General features: G+C 39.7%; 1 protein-coding gene across 2 annotated transcripts in view; it reads left to right on the top strand.

The window, feature by feature from the left end:
* The window catches only part of CLIC4 (chloride intracellular channel 4), a 29,272-nt gene extending 4,493 nt beyond the window's left edge, over positions 1 to 24,779 (top strand). The window contains exons 1-7 of one of the 2 annotated variants that reach the window (XM_084496875.1): positions 8,785 to 8,869; positions 9,854 to 10,005; positions 11,068 to 11,177; positions 16,658 to 16,783; positions 18,096 to 18,202; positions 19,530 to 19,711; positions 20,507 to 24,779. In XM_084496875.1, the coding sequence (XP_084353001.1) occupies positions 8,800 to 8,869; positions 9,854 to 10,005; positions 11,068 to 11,177; positions 16,658 to 16,783; positions 18,096 to 18,202; positions 19,530 to 19,711; positions 20,507 to 20,671 (912 nt within the window). In that variant the 5' untranslated portion in view covers positions 8,785 to 8,799 and the 3' untranslated portion in view covers positions 20,672 to 24,779. Of the gene's footprint in view, positions 1 to 8,784; positions 8,870 to 9,853; positions 10,006 to 11,067; positions 11,178 to 16,657; positions 16,784 to 18,095; positions 18,203 to 19,529; positions 19,712 to 20,506 lie in introns of those variants that run through there. The other variant, XM_084496876.1, reaches the window with a different exon arrangement.
* Positions 24,780 to 26,591: the final 1,812 nt, after the last annotated feature.

The following is a 26,591-nucleotide window of genomic DNA, read 5'->3' as shown; positions in this document are numbered from 1 at the left end:
AGGCTGCGCAGTGGAGGCTCAAAAGGAAAGAGGCGCCTGTGGGTTAGGCCAGGTATTGCTGGAGAAGCTTTGGGACCTGGGTCCTATTGAAAGTTGGGGGCAATGCACGCCGAGGGCTGAGCAGTGCGAGCCTTGTGCTTCTGTGTTTCGGTCCAGCCATCTACGTGTGTAGTAAGGAATGCACAGAAGCAGGGAAGAGTACACTTGCCACTAGAGATCATACAAAAATATTTGAGGAGAATGAGAATCCTCTGGAGGGAGTTGCCTCGATGGCTGAGAAGTAGCGGTTGGGTGTGAGGGCTGGTTGTGAGCTTGGTTCCACCGCTGGGGGGGCCAACGGGACTCTGGGCCCCAGCGTGGCGAGCGGCCGGTTGTGGTTCCTCGCGGCGTCCCTGCCTGGCCCCGCGCAGGCTGTCCTGGCCGAAGCTCATGGAAAGAACCAGGGAGGGAAGAAAGAGCTCTTTGAGAAGTAATCCTGCCCGTCTTCTAAGGGGAAGAGGGTGGGCAGTGAAGCAGCTGGCTCTGCGGCCATCTTTTGTCACTGAACTTGTGGATTTTGAGGGCTGTGTTATCCCGTGAAAGTCTGGTATTAGGCGCCTAGCCAGGGAATCTGTTGGACTTTTGGCTAAACAGTAATCTGTCTGCTGCGGAAAGTGACTTTTGTACGCTGAGGTTGCAAAGTGTGCATTTAAGTGTACCTTAGTTAGAAGGGACCAGAAGAGCCGTGCACTCTTATTTCCTCACTGCTGCGAGTGCGTTCAGGTTGGCTGTGGAGGGGGCATTCGCTGTGAGGCGACTAACGCAAGGCACTGCGCCTGCAGCAGCTCCAGGGCCTGCTGGGCTATGCAGAATTCCCCAGAAGCTACATTTAAGGCTGAATAAATGTACTTGTCGGTATTTTATTTTTCTTTTGAAGATGTCCTCTGCTGATTAGGCCTCGCAACTGATAACCAGCTGAGCAGGGCGATTCCGTAAAGCCTTAACTGGACTGTGGGAGAAGGTGAGGTGGCTTCTCCTTTAGGATAGAGGCACTTGGGACTGCAAGAACTTCTAGAAGTGAGGCCCTGAAGTTTGTCTAAAATAACAAACTTCAATGAAGCCGGTGGTTGGTTGCAAGTTGACCGTCTATGGAAAAATAGTTTACATCTGAACTTGTTAATCCATGTAATCAATTTTTATATTCAAAGTTCTTCTGTAAATGACCCTTAAGAAACAACTGCTTTTTGTCCTAATCGACTTTTTATTTCTTGCATTTTCTTGAATATTCTTCGATTCAGTATACTCCTAAAATAGGTGTCAGGTACTCGTTCTGCTCTTCCTTTGTATTAAGAGTTTCTGAACATTTTAACAGTTAAGACATCCCAAAACAATTATTTTGCCTTGATATGAGTTTAAATAGAGCTTTGACATCAGGGGCTTTATGTTCTTTGCTTGAAATATTTTTTTCTTTAAAAGAGAACAGTGTCTTTTCTTAAACTTTTTTTTTTGATTTTTTTTTCTCAATTCAGGTCAAACATGCATTTGTGGCATAATCTGATTTTCAGGGCTCTGAATGCTGTTTGTTTATGCTGAAGTTAAAAGTATAAGGTAAACTGCTATTAATTACAGATGTCTTTGTGTGCGAGTTCTCTAGGAGTTCAAACTTATTCCTTGTATTGTTGGCTAGACAAAGGACAAAGAACTTTGCACGAGGAAAGGAAATGACTGAGTTCTGCAATGAATATCCATATTAGGTATAAACTAAATATAGGAGCGTAATCCAGGAGTGAAGTCACATCTGTATATTTTCATGAGAAGAGCCGATGAGATCAGTCAGTGCTACTGGATCAGCTTCAGAGTGTTTTGGCTCTGTTAAAGAATTACTCTTTTGGCGAGACTTTGGTCTGTACTTTGGAGAGCTGCTATTTTTAAATAAAGGAAATAGTTTTTTACGTGGTTTTGTCTAAAAATAAAATGAAAGAAAGCATAAGTACATTTCTGTACTCTTTTAAAGTGATGTTTTAGCTGCCCTCATGAGACATGCTGTCCTGGATCTTAATGAGATAAGGCAACATGTCCTGAAGGAGGAAGTTCTGCTCTGCGAATGAAGACCTTGGATACCGCTTCCCGAGGGGTGTGGAATACGTTCACAGAGGTGCCTCTTAGTAAGTGAATTGCTCAGCACTTGCACTGGAACAAGAAGCAGCAGAGGGCAAGCCTCCCGTGGAACCTTCGTGTGCTAGTAGCTACAGAATAAAAATTCCAGCGCCGATTTTGGTCTAAGTGAATGGTTTTCCTTGCTAGAGCATTGAATGTGCCGTTAGCGGGGGATGCAGGTTGAAAATGGCAGCTCTTCTTCAGCAAATTTTGAGAATTCAAGCAATTTTTTCCATTTACAGACAATTCTTCCATGGACACTGCTGTTGATTTCATATTTGGAGGCAGTTGTGCTTAGCTGTGTTATTTTTTTTCCAGAATTTTGAAACTCCTGGGTGAGCGCTTGTGTATCGATGTGGGACTCCTTTGGGCATCCAGCACTGGCTCTGCTGGGGGCATCCTGCCCAGCTGGCAGCACCTCCTCGCTCTGAGAACCTGGCTGTACACTACCATAAACGGGGCACTTTGTTTTGCCCCACGGAAGTGATGTGTGTTCGAAGGGTTATTTGAAGAATTCTTAAAATTTAAGATTGTGCTCAGTCTTCTGAACCCCAGTGATGCAGGTTTGCTGTTCCTTCCTCTGATTTCTATAGATGCTTTGGTGTTTGGTGGGAGATCTTGGAAATGGGCCTCTTGGGGTGTAGCCGAAGCACACACTTCATTAACAAATTAATAAGCTGAGAGAGGAAAGAAACGTTGTGCTGAATGGTTAACAGCATACTTGCCTTTCCTACTGTGGAATTGCAAGAATGTGTCAAGCTGTCACTTAGCAGATTTCAGTGTGTTTGGCCATATTTATTTTATTTAGGTCTGTTACGACTGAATCACTTTGTTAAAGGTATTGTCATTGGAATAAAAAGGGTAGAAGAGATGAGCTGTGAGGCTTCTGCTATTAATAACATCAATTTTCCTTACATCAGGCTAGGAGAAAGCTGTGCCTCTGGCTATCCACAGTAATACCAAGTTCGTACCATTATATTTGTAACATTAAGCCAATTGCTCCACTGAAGAAAATGGTGGTTAGTATTTAATGCAGGTTTTGATCTGACTCTCCATCCAATTCTCCCAAAGGATGAATGTGGGATAATGTCTTTTCTCCAAAGAACTAGAAGAGCTTAATTAATTTCTACTGAATTATGAAGTTATTTTAATACATCATGAAAATCCCATAGCTTTTCCCAAAAGTTTTATGCTGAAAATAAGCAAGAGCTGCATGAAACTGTACAAGACAAATCTCCTAAGTATTTTGATAGGAACAGCATCACAAGGTTAAATACAGCATCATCCTAAAATGGTCAGTTGCTGCTACAGCCAAATGTCTGATGCAGCAGCTAATGGGAAAGGTGATGACTTAAGAGGCTGCTTGAATGGGCTGATAAACATTCCTTTCTCTGGTTTAATAGATCTCAAGTACTTACTGGGAGTCCAATTCATTCATTTATTTTTTTAAAAGCTTTCTTAGTTTCCAGGAATATCAGCTGAAGTGGAAGTTGGATCAATTACAAATGAGGTGAAGATGCGGCTTGTCCAGAGGCAGCAGTAGCTAAGGTTGCTTTTTCCCCAGGTTGGGGTAGGTGTCAATCACCACACAGAAAATACAGGTTAATCATCTTAGGCTTCTTGTATTTACAGCTAATTCCAGGTATGGGCACTGGACTTGTTTTGTTTTTTTTCCCCTATGCTTTTCTTAGTACTCCAGCTATTTAAGGTAACAATGATTATCTAAATTGTTCTTTAGCACTAAATAATTACTTTTCTGGTGATCTAAGAGTTTAAACCTAAGTTGATGTAGTACTACCAAGCTCTAAGTTTCCTTCTAAAGGTCAAACAAGGGCTTGCACAAATCAATATAGTTCATGTAGGGATAAGGCTGTGATATAGGCACTGGAAGCTTAATTTGATGCTTTCTGAGATCATCTGGCCTGTTTGTAAATGGATGTACATTCTTTTCCTAGCAGATACTTTCCTATTTGTAGGTGTTGAAGGCAGAGGCAAGTTAAGCACACACCTCTTAATAAAAATAGTTACCTTCTGAGTTCAAAAGCAGTTGACATAGGATGAAGGTTAGTTAATGATGGATTTGGAGAACAAGATTATGTAGAAAAAGGCATGCTGTAGTGCCTGTTAATGCAGTAGGCTCATGATGAACAGAGGTGAATTTGAACTAATGGCTATATAACTTGTCAAACTGCTGACCTTTGAGGTAATGAGAATGATGCTGGATGTTTTATTTAGAATGTTCTGAGCATCATAAAAGAATTGTAGGAGTCAGCGTGCTTGTCAGAGACATTCAATCATATAAATAAATAAACAACAATTACAATTTTTTTTTTGTAAAAAAAGGCAAGAGGATATTCTTGCAATGTTTGTGAAGTGTTTGTTGCTTGAGCACTCTTTGATATGTCTGGTGTGAGAAGGGACCATGCTGCAAGGACTTGTCCAAGGCTGCCCCTTGGTTTGTGCTGCCGTAGCAGGTGCTGGTTGGTTGGTTGAATAATAGACCCTGAGATTTTGTTTTCATCTGCTAGTATGTCTATCCTTATAGTACTGTTCTTCAACTTTTCCATGTTAAGGTATTTTTTCAGCACTCTGTTTTATGCTTCCCAGGACAGCTGCATTTGAAAGAAAGGACTCCTATAGCGGCAGGCTGTGTACCTAGAAACAATCTTTCAGTGCTGAAGTTAGAGTAAGGTTTAGTTGATCACTTCCAGTGCTGCTAAGAAGATGAAAATGAGTGTTTGGATTTGTTGTGCATCACAAGCAATGACCCGCTGCTGCCACTAGTTATATATTTCCAGCAGTTGCAATCCAACACTGGATCTATATTGCAACATGGCAAGAAAGTCCTTCTAGTATTCTGAATCCTTTGCAGGTTGCAGTTGGTTTTACAGCTGTGTGTTTTTTTTTCCTAGATCTGACCTTCAGTCTGACTTGCTCATTGTGGCAGGGAGCTCCTTTGGGCTGTCAGACATCTGGGCCTCCTCTATCACACACAGTGTGCCAGTCCAGCAGGGCAGCGTCCCAGTACGTCCCAGCCTGACCCACTGCCACCAGGAGCTGGACTGGATGCGAGCTATCTGCTAGCCCGGGGGCAAGGCGAAGGGGGAGCTGGGGACAGAGGTGTCCCTTTGTCTTGTCATACCTCGGATTAAATGTGGCAGAACCAGATTTAGTTAGCAGCAGAGTTTGGGGCTGGATTCTAACTTGCTGCCTGACCTGTTCTTCCCATGAAAACAACTGCCCCCACAAGCTAATAAGTCTGGAAGCTCGAGAATCCATCTAACATCACATGTTACAGACAGTGCATCATTTTCTCTGTCCTGTGCATCCTACCACCTCATCACCTATATTCTCCTCATAATGGTGCCTCATTAATATTTCAGGCATTGTGATCCTTTAAGGTGTGTTTTGGCAGGCGAAACCAGCACGTACCTGCGACACCCTCAAGCCTGTCCTGCTGCTGAGGGTGTTGCGGCAGAGCCTCGCGGTCCTCGCGCAGACCCGGTTCCTTACGTCTTATCTGAGAGCCCTACCCAGTCAACAGCATGGAATTCTGTTTATCCAGCTCGGCAAGATAAAGGCGCAAGCTGCAAGGGTTTAGACTGATACTGCCAGACTTTTCCGTATTCCTGTGTGGAACATTAAACCACTCCTGTCTATATTCTTTCATCTCTGGGGTTTTGAACTGCTGCTTGTTTTTCACTTGAATCACTTTGTTGGTTTACTTTAAACTGTTTCCTCTCAAAACGCTAATCCATGTAGGATTATTAATTTGCGCATTTTCTGAATGAGCTTACTGTGCGAGAGTGATTTTTATCTTCTGTTTTGAGGTAATGGGTATATATCATGCTGTTTTCTCTTGTAGATTTCCCAGCACATTTTTTTATTAGTTAGAACTGAAATAGAGATTGTTTTTCATTTTACTTTTTTTTTTTCTAGTCTGTTTACTTGATTTTGAACTTTAATCCTCTAGGCTGAAGTTCAATTTTCTTGTTCAGATCAGTGGAGACTTTATTGGGGGTGTAACTAGCTTTGACACCTGTGTTTTTTGCTTTTCTTTTCCCCTCTTGAAGTATTCTGTGATGTGTTTCTTAATTGGATTTTTCCTTCTTCAACAAAACTTTTTTCCCTCCTCTTCCTGGTATATCAAATCTGGGAAAGATTGCTTTGATGGTTCTTCATTCCTGAGGGGGGGTGGTCTACTGCCCTGCCCTTTCTTGCATTTATTTCTATAGGCAGAGCCTGAGCTGTACTGCGTTTCCCATCACTTTGACTTTACTTATTTCTGCAGTCATTTGATGCAGTTTGGGAAAATCATAATATGCTCCTTTGAACTGATTGCTGTTGGAAACAATTTTGCAAGCCTTCAGGACCAAAGATTTCTAGAATTCTGTTTTACTCTCAAGTATTTTAGCTGTATACTATATAATGAGGGCTATGGGTCTTTTTGAGTGTTTCATTTCTTGTCAATTTCTGTTAGTCTGCAGTAAGCCTCAGTGCTACCTCGGTAAAGTAAATGCATGCAGGTCATTGTGGTGGGAGTCAAGTTAATTTTTATGCTCTTGTAAACACAAATATTTCACAATTTTAATTGATTTTTTTTTTTCTGTTAGCTTATTTAGCTGTTAGAAAAATGTATGATTACTTAGACTCTCAATTTTTTGGGGAAAGACGATCTAATTTGAATGAAATCACTGCTTTGGGGAAAGAGAAAGGCGGTGGCTTCTGCACCACCTGGATCAGCTGAGCCGAGCCTCCTGGGCAGAGGGATAAGCAGATCATTTTCTTCAGGTAGCTGGCATGATCTGAGGTACTTGCCATTAGAAGTTGCTAGTCGTTTTAAGTTTGTGGGCTATGATAAATCAGATTGTCTTCTCAGGGAGCACACTGGTTTGTTTTACTGCCTTGTGACTCTTCTGTTCTTAAAAGCAGCCCGGTTTGTCATGCAGTCCTGCCCGCTGTGTGCTGCAGGGGCTGCCCAGCCCTTTCTCTGCCCAGCACCTGACAAGTAACGTGAGGTCCATTTTGTCATCTGCTCAGGTATTTCTTAGTTGAGGTCAGTTTGGAGGGTAACACAACTTCATTCAAGTCAACTGGATGTCCTTAGCTTTTCTGTATAGAATGAGTATAATCTTGTTGAAGTAACAAATAATCTAGACTGATGTTCATATAGAGAAGTCAACGTTTAATATTCAGTCTGATTGTGCTGAGGATTAGAGGCTGAGCACTAGAGACTGAAGATACCTTGGTATGTTGTGGCCTGAATTAAAAGACCAGGTACTGCCAAATTTCTAGCTTCTAGCAGTGAGCTTGAGAAATGACTGTTATATGATAATCCCCTGCAGGACTAGTCATGTGGAACATCAGAATATTCTTGCAATATTTAAAGGTACTTTACTGCCGACACAGATACGTATTCCAGGGGGAAGATCAGCCTGCACCAACTCTGACAGAGACTCAGCAGCTACCAAACTCATCTCCCTCCAGGGAAGTTCCATGTGCAGGAGAACCGTGTGCTGCCCTGCCAGCGCTGTGCCGCTCGTGGTGGCGGTTGTAACAGATCTGGGCTGCAGCTCTCAGTGCATCACATACAGGAAGATAAAAAACGGGCCTCTCGGGCAAACAGTTACATAGCAGAATTCCTTGGCGCAAGAGCATCGAAGCCAGAAGTTTCTTGGCGTTCTGACCGCATTCCTTTTCCAGTATGTGCTCAGAATAACTCGGGACTTTTTGGAGCAGAAGTGGGACAAACTTTTGAATGTAGATATAAAAGTCTATGCTCAGTTCAGCTGTTTGGTTGCAGCTTTGAAAATGCATTAGGTTTTGATAAAATTACTATTTGGTAGGGGGCTGTAATCCTTTTTCTCTGATTTAAAGTAATTAAAAATTCTGTAATGCTTAAACAAAAGTAGGTGATATTGATCATGTTGTTTGTTCATTTTGAATGTTATGCTTATATTGAGAGAGAGGAAAAGTTTCTGTACAAGTTGGTGGGACAGCATAAATGCATTTCACCTTTTTTGGTCCTCATTAAGAATTGCTTTGGGTTTGTTACTGGGCTTCAATGAAAGCCACAGTTCTGTGCTATGCCTTAAAATTTGATTTATTTTTGTTCAGTTCTGTGACTTCAAAGCAGTTTTGTTTTGGGTTTCAGATGGACTAAGATTGCATTGGTAGTACAAGCAAAAATGCTTCCTGAATTTGAGATTGGTTTATTCCAGTCACAATTCTTTAATCTTCCACTGGAAATGATAAAACTCGGTGGTGGAATTGTAGTACATGAAAGAAGACATGGGATGTATAAGACAAGACCTCTGGCCATGTGGTATTGCACCAGCTCTGGTCTCGAGGTCAGAAGTGCTGAAGGAAAGGAGAGCGAGGGGAGCTGCTGCGGGTGGCCCCACGGAGCCCCTTGAGGACGGCGGCGTGAGCAGCTGCTGCAAGGCGCCGAGGGGACGGCCGCACGGTCTTGGTGCTGCACCCCGGTAGATGCCCATGTTCTCTTCTACGATAAACGTGTGGTGGCTTTATGGTAAACGTGTGGTGGCTTTTCCGTCTGAGGGAGTGGGGGACAGCGTAACAGAATGGGACGTGCCCACCTGTGCCGTTCCTGCCTGTGCCTTGTGTTACGTAGTGTTGGTGAAGTTGGTGTAAAACTTGAAGATGGGGCTCGATTCTGAATCAAAGAATCGTTTCTGCTTGAAACGATTAGACTGGGCGGGAAAATATACATGTATGTACTTACTCAGATGGGATGAGGTGGTGTCTTTTTCAATGTTTTTCAAAAGAGGTGATTTTACATGTGTTGAAGGTGTTTTTTGGGGGGAGTAAACAAGTGCAAATCTACGTTGGCATAATTCAACTGCAGAAAGTGTCTGTTCCAGTGTAAACACAGTAACCGCTTCAGTGGAAAATTCTGAAATATACACTGTGATCTGGAGGGATGGGCATTGTGGTTAAATATTAACACCCGTAAAAACATACATCTGTTGGAAATACACCGCAGAGAGAGCTCTTCCTTCACATTAGCAGGTTGTGAGGTAGGAACACACTCATCCACAATGCTACAATCCTTTCCATGGTTATGTGCTCAATAGAAAATTGTGTGTTGAGCAGTATAAAGCAAAACGGCCTGAGTAACCAGACTGCCTTTTTTCGCATTTCAGTCGGTGCTTTTAGAATTTAGGCTCCCAGACACTGAGAAGTCATGTGCCAGCTTTGAAGGCAATCTAATACTGCTAATTAGCTACCAGTTTTATTTCCTTTCCCAAGAAAATGGAGGCAATTTGTAACTTAGGCAAAAACCAAACAAACAAAAACAACCCACCAACTTTTCTTCTTTCTAACCTTCATTAGTGGAACTAGTAAATGTTTGAAAAAAAATGGCTCTATATAATGTCCACAACTAAGCATAAACTTGAGGTATTGTAAGCCATGAATCCCCATGTCCTGATATGTCTAGATGGCTTATCTGTGGAAAGGCAGTTGATTTTTTTTATAAAATAGCTTTTTGAATTTAAGACACTTTCTCTGAAAAGCTTTTACCCAATCTTTGAAAATCCTGCTGTTAGTCTTTTTAACTTGCTCAGTCTTTCTTCCTTCACCCCGCTGGGGCCCCTGCTCAGTGCATGGCTGGGAACTGGCAGAGAATTGAAGAAAAAGCAATTCCTTTGCATGAGTGCCTAAACTATTTTTTTTCTTTTTTTTTTTTTTTAAGATGGATCTCTACCAGTCATTGCCCAGGCCTCGTATTTAGCCCTTCCAATTGTGACTATGCGGTGTTTAGTAAACATAATTGTCCTGGGTACTTTCTCAGAGGAGTACAGCCAGCATATTTTACAACGTGTTTTAAAGCTGTCTAGGGAACAGGTAATAGTAACAATGAAAGGATTAGCTAGGTCTTGAGAATTTCATTGATGAAAATTATTCTTGGAAATATTCTAATAATAGTAAGCAAGATTCTATAATTTTTTGACATAAAGTACATGTCAAGATAATCTGACATACTCAGTCTTAAGAACTGAATCGATTTTTCTATTCAAAAGCTCATTTTTTTAACAGGATTTGAGGATTCCAATGTCTAATTCTAGCCTACTTTAATACTAAAATCTTCCAACTCAGCAGTACGTACTTCATTGTCAGAGCAATCATGAGATGCATGCCATCGCTGGGTGCCCTGGAGTGGCCTACTGTTATTATGCAATAGAACTTTGTTGTGGAAGGACAAAGGCTTGTTGATAAATTGCCTATAAGAACTGTCTTTGGAATATTACTGTTTTGGCAGCTCAGTCCCTATGTACTTAGTTACGTCCGTCCTTACAGCACCTGCAGCACAATGAAGTTCTGTAGCTCCTGGTTGCAGTTGTCTCAGCAGGACCACACAGTGTGATGAGCAGTAAATTGGAAGATGACTGTAGTTAATTATCTGTGCCTTGTAGAAGAAGGTATAAAGAATAAAGCCAAAGAACAATGTTGACTTTAGAAAACTGATGTCAAAAGCGTGGCTTTTGTAAATTTGACTGTAATGAAATCCTAGTTATGTCTGCTACAAAAAAAAAGAAATCACTGGAAGGTCCAGGTATAAAAAAACACAGAAACAAAATGACGTGGAAGTCCAGGCATACCTTCCTGGTATAGGAAATGAGTTGATATGTTCTGAGGTTGCTTATCTTTATGCATTATATGGAGGTGCCATCAAGATATCTGTTCCAGGTACATTGGCTGGACTTTGAGAAGAAAGGAGTGTTCCTGCAAGATGACCCTAGGTTTGACTGTAAGCTTGTTGGGTCTTTAGAAGAGCTAGTGATGTGAAGACAGCACAGGCAATAGAGTTTGTTTTGTTACTGTCTCTAAAGATCTTTTAGTAGTTGTGAGCACCTGTAGATGGCACAGTTCTGTCTTCTAATAGTCGTGCTCTGTTCTCTTCTGCAGGCTGGCAGCGATGGTGAAAGCATAGGAAACTGTCCTTTTTCTCAGAGGCTGTTCATGATACTTTGGCTGAAGGGAGTGGTGTTTAGTGTCACAACAGTTGACCTGAAGAGGTAAGAAATATTTGGTTTATCTGAAAAGCAGCAGTACAGCTGGTAGAACAAATATTTGTCAGCAACTTCTAAATCTCACGTCTTATTTTCCAAAATTTAAAAAAGTCCTCAGATACTAAGCAACAGCCTTAATTTAAATGTTACAAGCAGTTGTAATCAAAAAGAATTGGTCCAATAAATTCTGTTGAATTTGATAAACGATGCTCTTCTGTAAAACTAAAAACTGACATGAAGATTCTTATAACTGAATACTGAATCTTACTAACTTCACATTGAGACCCCACAAGTAGAAACTGCCAGGTGAGTATTTTGGATCAACAAATCTTAGATCAAATCTGCAACGAATATTGGATAACTGTCACAAATAATGTGCAGCCTATTCTTCTCTTTAAAGATTTTAAGGTAGTATTGCTTCTTATGCATAAGAATAAACGTCACAATGCTGCATGTCACCTAAACTATAACTTTGCTATCTTTGAAGTAGTGGATGAGAAGGATGAGGTATGAATCCAGGAATCTTGATTTCCTAAGATTTTAGAAGCGGTACGGCTATATTCAGCAGAGGCCTTGTATTTGTTTTTGATGTGAAGTAATGCTTTCAGAGCACTAACGTGATGTTAGTGACTGAACTCTCTGGAGAGGAGAGGCTGCTAGTGCTTGCAAATCTTATTTTCAGAAATAAAGCCAATAGCAATACACAGCATTCTCCAACAAATCAAGTGTAAAATCTGTAAACTTTCCTAGGATTAACCTCTCCAGTTCTAACTTTTTTTTTCAAGGAGGTGACTTGTTTTGCTTTTTCTTCAAGAAATAACACATCCTCTGGTGGCCCCCTCCATTTTGATCGACAATACTGCTTTTTAGTATACCAGTGTTACCTAAGTCTCAGTTGCCAGCATTGAAGTGGCAGCGAGTGTTAAATATTTCTATGTGCAGTAAGAGTGAGGCAGACCCCTCAAACAGGGGTAAAAAGCAGCTTTTGTCAATTGTTTGCATTTGTAGCAGCTTTAAGATTTTCTCTGGCTGATGTGGGGTATTACTGCAAACACTGTTGCCAGCACACACAAACCAAATATATCATACCTTCCATGTAGCACTGCATGTGGTTTGTGGAAACCTCAGGAGCAGAGCTTGTGCTTGTGTGTTGTTTATAGGTTTTGGACCTGCTTTACTTTTAATGATGGCGTTACTTAACCTTTTGCAGTCATCTGGGGAAAAATTAGAAAAAGGTTAAAAGAACCGTTTTGTACTTTGAAGCATTAGTACTGCTGAACTAGTCTGAGAAATATCATTAAAATGCCAAAGATCCCTATTGAATTGGCTTTATTTGGGTTTATTTGGCATCTTTGAGTTGATTGGATGGGGGCATGATGGGATGTAAAACTAATGTTTAGAATTAAAATTGCTTGCAGATGTTTAAAATTGTCCTTTACAATTCTCTCTTACACGAGAGAACTTTCTTTCAGGTTTTCTTTTTTATGTTGGGAAGGGGAAAACACAAAATGAGTCCAAAATTCAAAAAAAAAAGAATGCACAAGAATAGGTCAAATGAACTCTATTTTTCCTTGCATACTGGTAAAGGAAAACAAGGACCGTTGAAGCTAATTCAGATTTGAATAGATGATGATGCAAACTTGATTCCTTGTAGGCTTTGAATAAAGCTTCAGGAGAAAAACAAACAAAACAATGTTCTGAATTGTCTAATATCTTCTTGTAGTCTAGTGTAGGTTGCAGAACGTGAAGTTCAGCAAACTGCTCAAGTGGAAATGTTTTATGATGGTATTTTTACCCCGTTAGCATTACCAGAACGACTATAGGTGCTAGTTTTTGCCCTTGTACTTCTAATATTTCACAGGAAACTGATTTAACAACTTCATTGTTCGAGCCAATTATTCTCTTCTTTTTCCCCCTCCCTCCTGTTATAGGAAACACATAAACTTTTTCAAGATCCTGGGTAGTAATGGTTTATCATTTGCATTTATTTTACTAGCCAAGAAGACAGGTTTACTTGAAAAGCATGTTTCAGGCTCAGTGTAATTTCTGTTCAGTAGTTAGACAAGCTCTGTTTGCGAGGCTTAAAAGGTCAGGATTGGATACAAAAGTTCACAAGTTAATACTTTGGGACACAGGAAAAAATGAGTCTGTTCTGATTGACTTTATAGCATGTATTTTTCCCTTCTATGCTTGCATTGAACATCGTACTGTGCTAACAAGAGTTTTGCAGTCATCGGCTCTACTATTAGGACAAAACATGCACATAGGCAAATGAAGAGGGAAGCACAGCTCTTTCAAAGAAATAATGTGTTTCTTGCTTCTGTTCAGCCAGACAGAGACTTCATTCTTCCCCTTTGCAGAAGCAGCATTTCAGAGCTCAGAGATCTGACTTGTTCTGGTGACTAGAGCAGTTACAGTACGTAAACCAGTCACAGGACATTGTTGGGCTTGTCACAACACTCAGGGCCAGGTTGCATTCAGTTAAGTTTTGAAATCCTATTTTAAACATCTTGATTGTGTAGTTTTACAATTATGTTGACAGACAACAATTAAATAAAGAGTTTAGTAAATACTAAAGACTGCTCAGAGGTGAATGCAACTTCAGCAACTTAGGAACTGGAGATGTGTTTCCTGTGTTGTTTTTTTTTCCTTGCTTTTTTTTTTTTTTTTTTAAGTTAACTCTTCAGACACTTGTTTGAATACTTGTCTAAATTACACATCGCAGTAGAGCGTATTAAATTTGGGGGATGGCTTTTGTCTGATCTTCAAGAAATTACTGAAACACTGATTGTTATTCTGGCTTGTGGCAAAGCCACAAGATGTTTGTAGCTATTCTGTAGCTGAGCTCTGATGTTAAAGAGTTTGCCCATTTAATTAGCTAGTGATAGGCAGATACTTAAGTATGTGGTCCTACCTCCAAATACCTCAGCATGCTTTGGGGCAGGTACTAACTATCCTGGAATTGCTTTAAACTGCCCAATTTCATATCTGAAATAACCTTCACTATATATCTTAATGGTGTTCTTTAAGGGAAGTTGTGCTCACAGCCTTTTAAGGATATTCCCGTGTACTTACGGTGCTCGAGAAGCTGTGGCTTGTATGTGGTTAGCCAGGGTTTGTTTAATGTCTACTGCCAAGAGCAGCAAACTGGAAGTCGAAGCCAGTATTAATGTCTAGGCTTTGGCTGCGGTATGTTAATCTCTGCTGTCTTTGAAAGATGCAGATGGTGCGACTGGAGTGGCAGGAGGGGTCAATGAGATGTTCTGGTATCCTTGAGATGCACTCTGATTCTCCGGAAAACTTCTTTGTTTAGTTCATTAGACTAGTTTGCTTCTGAAATTCAGTCTTTCCTTTGATAGCATTAGTACAAATCTGGAGGTCTTGCCTGTGTCAGTTTTTAAAGTTATATTCCTTTTGAGGAATGTTATCTAGGCAAGATGCAAAATTGGAAGTGAGCCACAATGACTTCCTGTAATTGTTGTGGGTTACAAAGCTGTATTTAAATGAAGTGTTAAGCTAAGGTTGGAGCATTAGCCTATGACAGACTTTAAGCCCTAACAGTGAGAGGGCAATGACAACTCATAGTGAGAAGGAACTTCTTGGAAGCTTAACAATTGATTGAAAATGGTTAAATTCTTGTATTAACATCTGACTTTTGTCACCTGGCTAAAAGCAGGGAAGTTAATTTTCTTAAGTATGAAAATCCATTGTCTCATGCAGGTTTTACATGTTCAGCCAAGTGCTGATAGCCGTCCCAAGTGCCGTTTGGTTCGGTAGTGGGCAGGACACGAAGTCCTGGCAGGAAATCCAAATCTTGTAAGAACGTGGAAGGTAGGTTTCCACAGGACAGGCTCGTACCTGTGTGTGTGGACAGTTTGAGTGCTGTCCCTGGAAGCTTTCCCATGCCGACCAGGCTGGCCGTGGCTGTGGTGGGCTGGTTTCCCTGCCCTGTGTGGTCTGGAGGCTTTCCAGTACGCAGCAGGTCCGGCTCCAGAGTCACGGCCGCGCTGTGCGAAGTACAGACCAGGTCAAGGGTGATGCTCCAGCTTGGATTTGTTCAAACAGTAACGAAGGGGTAACTTTTTCTTAGCAAACTTTTTGCTCGATTTGGGTATCGTTTGTTGTTCCTCATCCAGCGCATTAGCAAGAGGTGGTAGTCGTCATCTAGTGGGTGCTCTGGTTAACTTGCCAGAAATGTAGGTGCACCCTTGTGCCTCCACTGTCAGATATTAGTACACAGGGGTGGTCTGAGGAGCTAGGAATTGCATCCTGCCCTTTACAATGTGAAAAGGTTCTTTGAGCATTCAGTATTTGTTCTTCTGATAGTCTTCTGGGCTGCAGTCAGTAGCTTCATCAGAGGGAGGTGCTGCCACTGTCGTGCCGAGTGGTACTGTAACTGTATTTCTGCCTACACTGAGATTGCTGCAGTCATCATGGGACTAACCAACAATATAATGGTTTACTGGGAGAAAAAGTGCAGCTTTTTAGTCTGTTTTGGATTCTACAGCTTCTAATGAATCCACATCACGTTGCTGAATTGACTCCAGCTTTGCATGTAGACCTGCTGCTAAGGCCTATGTGAGAGCTTTACATTACAGAGTGAGTTAGGCATTTAGGGGTGAACGAGTAGTTAGGTGTGTATGTGCAGCTGCCATCCAGACCCCTGAAGTAATGCCTGTCACTCGTCACTACAACATCAAGGCACATTAGAGGAGAGAAGAGCAAATTGCATTTGACTGGCTTAGCTTGGTAAGAATTGGTATAAAAGGAGCTGGAGTCAGTCTTCCAATAGCAAGAGGTATCACCAAAACTGACTTGCATGGAAATGTCTTAAGTATTTTAAGCGTGGTTCTGCTTTTCTCTTGGGTTTTGTTATGGTAACGTCATGGATTCTCCTCCCCTTGTCTAAGTGTGCTGATATTATTTGTATTTTTTTTTCCACTGGAGGAAGCTGCAGGTGTCATTTTTAAACATGGTTCTTAAGCACCTCACCTTGTCTAGAGTTGGAGAGTGGGTGCAAGTAGATAGCTTATATGTAGTGCTCTTCCTGCATTGCTTATTTCCAGAGAAGCCACGTGTAATGAGGGAGGATTATCACTGATAGCAGATTACACTCTGTATAAACTCTGTACTGCATACGCTGGGAAGGAGCGTGTAAGTATTGGGGGGTGGTAATAGCACATAAGACCTAATCCCAGCCACACTATTCAACATTATACAATTGACTTGAGGAAAAGTAGGTAACCAGAAGGTAGGAGAAAGCAGTAGTTTTTAAGCACTTTAAATTAATTGTTAAAGAAAATATTAACTAAGTTTTAAACTTTTTTTTTTTTTTTTTTTTTTTTTTTTTAAGAAAACTGGTGATATATTTTCTGAAATGCCAAGGACTGGAAAACCTCACACACTGCTTTTGAGACCCTATCATTGAAAGATAGGGTAATGTGTGTCCCAAGCTTACCTTTGTATTTGTTTGTATTTCACCCTAGAAAACCAGCAGACCTTCAAAATTTGGCTCCAGGCACTCATCCACCCTTCATAACTTATAATGGTGAGGTGAAAACAGATGTGAATAAGATTGAAGAGTTCCTGGAAGACGTTTTGGCTCCACCAAAGTAAGTTTTAAAATGATTTCTCACCTTAGATTAGATGGAGTGTTCTCAGGGGTTTTCTGCACTGAAACAATAAGTTCTTCAGCATCAGTAAACTGCAGCTTAGATTTCAATAATAGCTTGGAGCTCTTGTTTGTCATACCTTTTGTCCCTCCAGCTCTTCCATCTTTTATATTGAAAGACATTTACTTATTTTAAAATTGTCCTTTCTTAGTCCTGTCACCCTTCCTGTCACCTGCAGTTTTTCAGACTAAATGACTTTCCCTTTTGATGACTATGGCAGGCCATTCTGATGGTGTGTCCAAATAATGTAAATTAAGATGAGCCTGTTATACAAAACGTAGCCCTGACTCAGTAATGAACCATGGTAGAAATTGATTTTTAAGATGTCACCTCCTTTTGGAGGCTTGTAAGGGCAATCTTTCTTCTAGAAGTAAGGTGTTATGTAAGCTTCTAAAAACTTGTAATTTTCTTGTTCTCACCAGGAGTATCAGTGAACTTTGTATTTAATACTATTTTTTTCATTATTCTTTCCAGCTTTTTATAAGCAGATTGACAGTTGGTAATTGTACAGAAATGATTGCTAAAAGCAAATTGGAAATATTTTTGTAAAAATTCCTTCATATGGGGCATGATGATGAAACCTGGAGATAGAGTATTTACTATTTGGGAAGTGTAGTTGAAAATACTGAACGCTTCTTGAGATAATTAAATAAAACAGCACAGACATGGGAAATGTGTTTGAGGTTTCTCTTAACTGTTTGCTTTCTTCTACCTCAACTGGGAGACAGTGGCAAAATGCAGACACCGTCTTTAGCAGAATGAACTGTTCTGTCTTTAAAGCTTGGCAAGACTTTACTTTTTTGTTGAAAGGTTTGGGGTCCATGATTTTCTGGGACAACTGATAATAACTTGGAAAAAAAAAATCTCCTGCAAACAGAAAATGGGCAAGAGTATATTTCATTTTCTACCTGTTTGATCTGTCCTGTTGGCAACACAGCTATGCTAGAATAAAGGAGCTTGTTCTTGTTGCTATTGTCTGTTTCAAACACTGTTTAAAGCAAATGTTTGAATCAGAAGGCAGAAATGTGCTTTGTTTTTCCTCTGGTAAGTTAGAGTTAAAAATCTTGAACTTAAATAGAAGTGTGATAATGCACATAAGAAGCAAGTTCTCCACATAAATCTGAAAATGGATAAATTGGTAAATGTATGTGATATAGAATATTAAAAAAAAAAAGTCATTTTGTGCTAGTTAATGTATGATGATCGTCATTCTGCTGAATGTGCTGTAGATCTACTTATTTTTACTTCTTAGGTACCTAAAACTTTCTCCAAAGCACCCAGAATCAAACACTGCTGGAATGGATATATTTGCCAAATTTTCTGCATTTATAAAAAACTCTAGACCAGAGGCTAACGAAGGTATGTCACTGGAGGGCTGATAGCCGTACTTGCATTATTATATTCTTGTGTTGTTCAGAGCTATGTGAAAGGTCTCACTCTTCAAGATAAAATGGTTTATTTCCCAGTAAGACTGGGAAAGGATGGAAACATGAAGAACTTTAAAGCTCATTACATGCTTCTGTGTCTCCTCTTAGACCCTTATACTAAGCATGTCCTTCTATGTATGGCAGAGGAGAATGGGTGGGAGAAGGACTTCACTCCATTCTTGCACCCCTTCAAGTCTCTTAAAGCTTGTTTTAAAAAGAACCGTTCCGTCCACTTTTCTTACAAGCAGGATATTTTAATAGGGTGTGCATGTGTTGTACAAGTCCCTAACACTGAAATTTCTCTCTGCAACAGCTATTCAAAAGTCTTGAACTAAGCAGTAATGATTTTAACATCCAGAACCAAATTCCATGCAGTGACCGAGTTCCAGTCCAGTGATGAGGCCTTACTGCACGCTTGATATTTGACCTTTCTGTGACTGAGTGCTCCTATTCACACTGATGAATTGAGCTTAGTTTATTTCAGTTTATGTGAAGAATTAAGACACTTCAATGTGGAGAGAACATAAGAGATGGAAGGTGCGAGGTTAATAAGAGTTAAAGAATGTGCAGTTAGGACTTAAAGTCATTCAGTACAAATCTTTTATGGTCAATGTAGTTTGAGGGGAAAACTTCATTCAGGGAATCAGAATGCCTTTCTGCTCTATTTCAGTCAGAGAGCTCCAAAATATTTGCAAATATTCTTAATGAGAAATATTTTTTGTTTTTATGGGTTATGCTGCCCTCTGCTGCTGTGTTTCAAAAACCTGGGTAGTCTGCATGCTTAGTTGTGCCTCTTAGCTGAGCATGTGACATTAAACAGATTATGTAGCTTAACTTAATTCTAACTACAATTTAAGCCAGTTAGGAAGGGTCTTAAGAAACTGACATAAGCCACTTTTTAATCCAAAAATAAACATTTGTGAATAGTCTTACAGTGCTACAAATTAGTGCAAGCTCGTATATAAACTAACTTTGAGATAACCTGTATCAGCGTGATATTTAAGAGACTCTAGTTCTGTTTCATTGTTACTAGTGTTTCAAGTGACTGCAATTGCAGTTCCAGCAGAGGTGTTGTCACCAAAATTGTGCAAGGATTAGAAATCCTTCATTGTATAATCTCTTCTGGGTACCACAGTGATGTGGATTTTGTATTTCAGGTCTGGTACCGGTATCAATATCCCAAATGTTAATTTGCTTTGAAATTTGCTTGCTGTGGTTTGGCTTTCTTTTTGTTCTTAAAGCTATTCCTTCTTCAATAGCCTTAGAACGTGGCCTCTTGAAAACCCTCCAGAAACTGGATGAGTATCTGAACTCTCCTCTTCCTGATGAAATAGATGAGAATAGCATGGAAGATATTACAATTTCTACTCGCAAGTTTTTGGATGGCAATGAGATGACACTAGCAGACTGCAACCTGCTACCCAAACTACACATTGTCAAGGTAAATGACTTGTATGTAGTTACATGACAATTAAGGAAAAAAATGCTTATAGTCTTATGACATTCTGGAGTCCAATTCATTTCAACCATGCTCCCATGTAAATTTAACTGCAATATTAACAGTATGTGAAGGTACTGTTCACAAAGGCTTTAGGAGTAGAGCAGCTGAATTCTATGAAGGTGTAAACCAATAGACAAGTCAGGTAGTAGATGATACAATGGGACAAGCTAAATCCTGTTTTACTGTGCTGACCAATATGGTCACAGGAGGAAGTTGCAATATGTAAACGAATGAGGTAGAAGAAGGAAATTGAACGTCGTGTGACCAGGTAATGTTGAAGTGCATGTCCTCTTCTTATACAGGTAGGGAAAACTGCTCTAACAGTAATAGTGTAAATACCTCGATGCAGGAAGTAAAAGGAAAAAAAGCCAGTTCAGAGGTGTAGAAAGGAGGAAGTAGCACAGGAAAACTGTGGGAGTGAAGATGTGCCTATGTAGTCATGGGTTGGCTTCTTTTCACTCACTCCAATGATCTTTGTCAGTTTTGTACTGCAGATGGAGCCACAGATTAAGCTTTTGCCTGGATGCGGAAGTATTTACTTTGGAGAGGACAAATTAAAGACTATGTGAGGCAGTATGCTGCCAGGTCCAGGCATATCCCAGAGGGGCAGGTTCTGCAGAATTGAGAAGTGACTCTGAGCATGTTGGAAGGGTTACATAGCAAGAGAGTGATGAGGGATGGAAAAGTTGTTTATGCTGAAATGTATACATTTATCTTTTTTTGTTATTGTTCTAGGTGGTGGCCAAAAAATACCGCAACTTTGAGATTCCCAAGGAAATGACAGGGATTTGGAGATACCTGACAAATGCTTATAGCAGGGATGAATTCACTAATACCTGTCCTGGAGACAAAGAAATTGAAATAGCTTACAGTGATGTAGCCAAGAGACTCACTAAGTAAACAACACTTGCAAAAGAGATGACTTCTTACATATTCCATAACAATGCTTCTAACAGACTGCTCTTTCCATATAAGATAGCATTTTTTTTGCATGAACTTGCAGTTATTCAAAGTTAATGGTGGATAGACCAGGTACAGTAATTACCTAAAGTTTGCAGACTTAATTATAGCCTTGTTTTTCCTTACCTCTTTTCATAGCAAGTCTGAATATCATTAACTCAGTTATGTTAATGTTGCACTGGGATAACTCTGGATTCTTTAGCAAGAAGAGTTACCTTGCCCCTGCTACTTTTCCTTGCAAACATTTGATCCCTGTCTATGAAATGGTCTAGGATACTGTCTTGCTATATGGTACCAGGAATATTTATGTATTTTGGAATTTATTGCTTTTCCAGAAGATTTATACACAGTTGTCGTATCTACAACACATTGACCTGTACCTGTTCGTCTATCCTCTTTGCATGTAGAAGGGAACTTACCCAGAAAAGCCATGTGTGGAATATTTGGCTTTTTAAAAACAAAACACACACACACACACACATTTCTCTTGGATTTGCAATCACAGTGATGGCTGAGAATGGACTCAGATGTGAGACTTGGATTTGAATGACCTCGAACATCAGGAAGTTTGAATCTAGGCTTATGCACTATAGCCAGAAGCTCACAGTTCAGAGCTAGCATTTAGCTATGTCTTCAAGAGTTTGAGATTTAAAAAAAAAAACAACAAAAAACACAAAACACATCAGCTTACACTTGCCCCAAGTTCTGAGTTGCAGCGAATAACTGTCAGGATGCCCTTTAACATCATGAAACCAAAAGAATTGGATGCTTGCCATCTGTTCACCTTAAAAATTGCAAGTGGCTTTCTTTTTGGTAGTTAAGAGCCTTTATTTTGTATAGGTCTTTCTGGTGATATTTACTTAAATCTTTGTCGTAAACAAAACATGTAAACATTAGTGTCATAGTTGATAGGTAGCTACTGTATATGGTGAATAGCAGTGCAATGATTAGTGATATAAAACTGAACACTGACAGCCGTTAAAGTTGGAACTTTCTGGGAACTTTCTTAAGCTATTTTTTTTTTTTCCTGAAGAAAGCTAAAGTGACCTTTAAAGATAACATTTGCCTTAAATTATAGTATTCCTTTTTCTTTTTTGAAAGGAAACTTATTAATTTCTCTTGTAAAGAAATGGTGCGTGGAAATGAGTCCGTACATTGAATTTATCCTGATTGCTTGTCTGTGTACCTGGATTGCAACTTTGCATAATCGTAATCATTGCACTACTATACATAATCTTTTTACAGCAACACTGAGGAATAGCACTGCATTTTTTTAAAATCAATTTTCAAATATTTCTAAACCAGGTGAATAGTTTTCTTGTTTAAGAAATTTTGATGCATGAAATAAATTGCTAGGTTATTTTTTAAAAGGCCATCATAAACAACTCCAAAGAAAGCTAGACTTATACCTATTTTTTTTGTAAAGATACTTTTATATTTAACTGATTTTAGAAGCTGGAAAGTGCTATTCCTGTTAGGTTGTTCTTGGAATACTTAACATTATGCAATAACATAAAAATGCTCACATAAACACTTTTATACACTATTTTTTTTTGGTAAGCACTGGTTTTATGAAAACCAGCCTGACTTTTCTAAGCATCCTGCTTTTGCTACTTTATATACCCATGATGTTAGCTTGACATAGAAAAATTAGAGTAAAAGATCTGTATTTGTATACATGGCTTGTGGTGCCTTGTCTTGCCTTCCTAGAACTAGAATTGCAATATAAAGGCAATTAACAATCCTGTTACATGTCTTTCTAAGACAACCATAGATACATCTAGACCCTATTATAACTTACTACAGGAGTGTTGAGGCACAGAAAGTAAGTTCTGCAGGGTGACCTGGTTAGGAAGAATTAATTGTAGCCTTTTAATAATTACTGTATTCTAACGTCACATTCTCATCCTGAATAAAGTTTCTCAGCCATACTAATCCTTTGTAGGGGTTCAGTCTTTGATACGTGGCATCTAGAAAAAGGAATGACATGTTCTTTTGTTAGAGAAAAGTTTTTTTTAATGATATATAGAGGTTTAAAACAAACAAACAAACAAAAAAAATAAACAAGAAAAAAAAGCCTTCATTATTTTGGTGCTCCTTGCCATCCTGTAGTTAACCTTTAAAAACAGTATAGGAAGCAATGTAATTGTGGGCATAGTTTTGTTAAATTTTTAACCCTGCTTTAAAACCTATATCATGATGGCCCTTAGAAGCTGTCTGAGGTTGTAGTAATCAGGCCTTGCTCTTTATGAAAGCAAATTAGCCGTCGTGTGCACGCTTCAATACACCAGACAACTCTGTGCATATGAACATGAAAATGCTTTCATGCAGTTCTCTAGTGTGTGTGCTGCCTGCATATCAATGCACACAAATACTTAACTTGTTGAAACACCAGACATGTTGTCTTGTGTAGGTAATATATTCTCTCTACTTTTTAGGCAATCTTCAAACACTTGTAATACATTATATTCAGCATTAAATATTTTAATGATTGTGTCTGAAAGCTTGTAAACAAAGTTGAAGCTCTTGCTGTAAGTAATGTATTTTTTATCTCAGTACAATGTAGTGTTGAGTGTTAGAGCCTTTCCCTTATAGGTGTAATTCAAATGAGGGCCAGGTTAGTAATTTCTAAGGCGATTACCATATGATAGCTGTTAACTGTCCAACGTGAAAGGAATTGGTTACTTTCTGGCTTCCTATTGCACAGCTTTATTGTGTTGTGGCAGAAGCTGGCCAGCCTCTTGCTGGCTTTAGCAGAGTCCAGGAATCTAATGGAGGGTGAGCTGCTTTCACCTTTGTAGGTGATCTTTTCGGAGCAGCACAGTATAGCTAGGGTGGTGTGTACCAGCCTTAGCGTCTGGTGTGGGTAGAGCACTTTCATCTGGCCCCAATCACCAGCCCCACATTAATTAAAAAAGCCCTTTCATAACTATGTAAATTCTTGACTTCTGTCAACTTGTTTACAATCTGATCTTTAAATGCATTTTTAATTTCATCAAACAGCAATTAATCTACCCCCTGTTTAAATTTAAAATGATGCTTCTAGCCCCTTCTACAATTTAAAAACAGCAGTTACCCTTTCAAGTAGGCATTCCAGTTTGCAAGTTGGTTGCATGTATTAGCATGCTGAATAACTTGCTCTATTCTCAAGCTGAAATATTCTTAATTTTCCATTAAAACAGGTGACTTCTGTTTCCTGAACATAAAGGGAAAATCCATCATCTTCACCCTGGTTTTGTGTGGGAGACCAGACTATAGAATGTGCATGATTTTTTTCTTAACAAAGCTTTATTGCTTGAAGAGATTTCTTATGCGTACCCAGCTGCCTGTTGAACAAGAGGCATGCGAACTTCTGAAACAGTTTCATGCACTCCAGAACTTTCCTATCCATTTACTGTTCACTGCTGGTCTCTGTAAATGTCCCTCATTGACAGTCACAGCCATGTAGCTTGTACGTTTGCATTTTCCCATAAAATTGGTGTTTTTTCCGCAATGGGCATGTCTAAACTGATTGAGAGTTGCGTGCAGTTCCATGATAAGAAGAGAGATGTAATCAAGTTTTTATGCTAAAGTAGCAAATTAGCATTTCATATCAAAGGAACACAGACATGAATAAATTGAAGATGCCTGAGCCAAACCCACTGATGCCTATCTTAATGTAGAACAAAAAGTGGCTAAGTACAGTCAACTTTTTTTTTTACTCTTTGCCACTCAGAATACTATCTGAACACATCCAATTAATATCTTCAGAAGAAAGCTTTATTCCAAGTGAAAAATATGTAATCTGCCTCAGAACCTGTGCCACTATTACATTTTGTTTCTGGAGGGAGGAGGTGTGAGGATGGGAGAAGAGTGGAGCAGAATAGGTTATAGAGACTCCCAAGACAAGATATCAAGAATTGGAGCATTGTTTGCAGAAATACTTGAAGAGTTGATACAATTTATTGTAGTTTGCTTATGTCTTTCACTCTCTTGAACGTCTTTTACAGATATACCAGTATACTGCTGGCAGCTATTGTTAAAAATAAAATTATATTTTCACTACCAAGCAGATTTTCTATTGTTTTTGAAGACTAAGTTCCTGTATGTGTAAGCTATGACATGAATGTGGTGTGCTAAACTTCAGGATAAGTTTATAGTTAATTATACTCTCAATTTTTGGCCTTCTGTTTTTACTTAAGGCAGAATACATGCTGTTTTTTATGTTATTACTAGCTGTAATGCCCCGTAACAAAGGAACAGAACAAGTTGAAAAACATTAAATTCTCCTACAGAAACTTTGGAAAGGTTTGTGTTCCCCTCTGATCCCCCTTTCAGGTTTCCACATTCTTAAGTATAAACACTTAAGAATATACATTTTGATAGCTTGTTTTTCTCCAGAACACTAGATACTCAAAGTTAAACTGGAAAATTTGATTAAAAATACATCCAAAAATATATATATTTTTAAACTTGTTTACACCCAAATAATCCACTAAAACTAGGCATTTCAAGAGTCGAGACTGAATTCACGTCTCTACAGAAATCTTGGATTGTGGATTTTGGTGCTCTTATTCTGAGTTTCAGCCCTGGTTCCTCACTGTCTTTAGCTTGTAAGTATGTCTAAACTAGTTGTGGTAAACACCATACACCCCTGCTTTTAATCTGAGTGTAAGTAGGTATTAGGTCTCCAGGGCAGAGACCACCAGCTGCTAGTGGAAGTTTTGAAGAAAACTTCCTAAGCGTTATCATGTCAATCTCTTGTCTGTCTTGTGAGTGTTTGAGGTGCATCTTGGGTCTCATTTTGTTTTTGAAAGGAAATGTGTGGAATCCAGAAGACGTTCCTGGAGCCTGTAATCTGGGATGCTATCATCTGGGTTCGAGCGTGTGCAGGAAAGCAATGGCTGTGCTCGAAGGAGTAGGAAATCCAGCAATTAAACCCTGGGTAGGATTACATGCTTGTATCCCTGTATTATTTTACTGACCAGGAGGTCTGTGATCAGAGCTGGGTTTTGCAATGAGATTTCCAGTTACCTTGTTTCGGTTTGGTCACATAGTTCCACAAAATGCAATCGTGTGGACTGTAAAGCAAGGTAACATGCTCTTTGTGTGAAGAGCGTACAGAAAGGGAATGGTGTTCAGCTACGAAGATGGTGTTTGTCCTGAAGAGCACAAACAATCGTCCTAGGATGTACAATAAATATTTTATATAATTAAAATTTGCTGCAAGTGCTGCTTTCATCCAGCTGATAACCTTTCTATTTTTTGCTAGATGTTGTTTTAAGGCATTTCAGGTACCCAGTCTGGTGCGGAAGGTTCTTACTGGATGTCCTAGCAAGAAATGGATGGATTTTGGCTTCAGTGAAAGCTATGGAGCCCATTCCCAAACAGTTCTGTGTAGCTGCTGTCTGTGAGCAATGGGGAGAACTTGAGGGGAGCTAGGTGAGGCTGAACGTTTCATGTCTATCTCTGACCACTGCATTCTCCCTGTTCTCAAGGACGGCTCTCATCCAAATAATTATGAACTTGATGTGAATCTAGGTTTCGTAGCTCTGGCTTATCTCTCCAAAAGTATTGGTGTGTTCCCTAGGAGAATTAGTCTGGAAATCTCTTGCGATGAACTCCAGTGGTTTAGGATTTGAACCACCTAAATTATGATATGTAGTAATTGTGAAAGCAGTCAGTACCTGTTGGGCTCAGTTGCAAGGACTGAGACAAGTGGAATCTGTACTGCAGTGACTATTCTGCTTTGTCACTCCTCTTCGTCCTCTCCTGTGCCGCCTCTTCCAACGTCAACAGGCTTTAGCTAGACCCCAGTTATATTTGAGTAATGTTTTTCTTCTTGTTTGTACTCTGGCCTATTTTGACTGAGCTTAATCAC

The sequence above is a fragment of the Aythya ferina genome (assembly GCF_964211825.1).
Source record: "Aythya ferina genome assembly, chromosome: 24".
Classification (NCBI taxonomy): domain Eukaryota; kingdom Metazoa; phylum Chordata; class Aves; order Anseriformes; family Anatidae; genus Aythya; species Aythya ferina.
The sequence above is the reverse complement of the archived record's forward strand: the minus strand, read 5'-3'. Positions and strand labels throughout refer to the sequence as shown.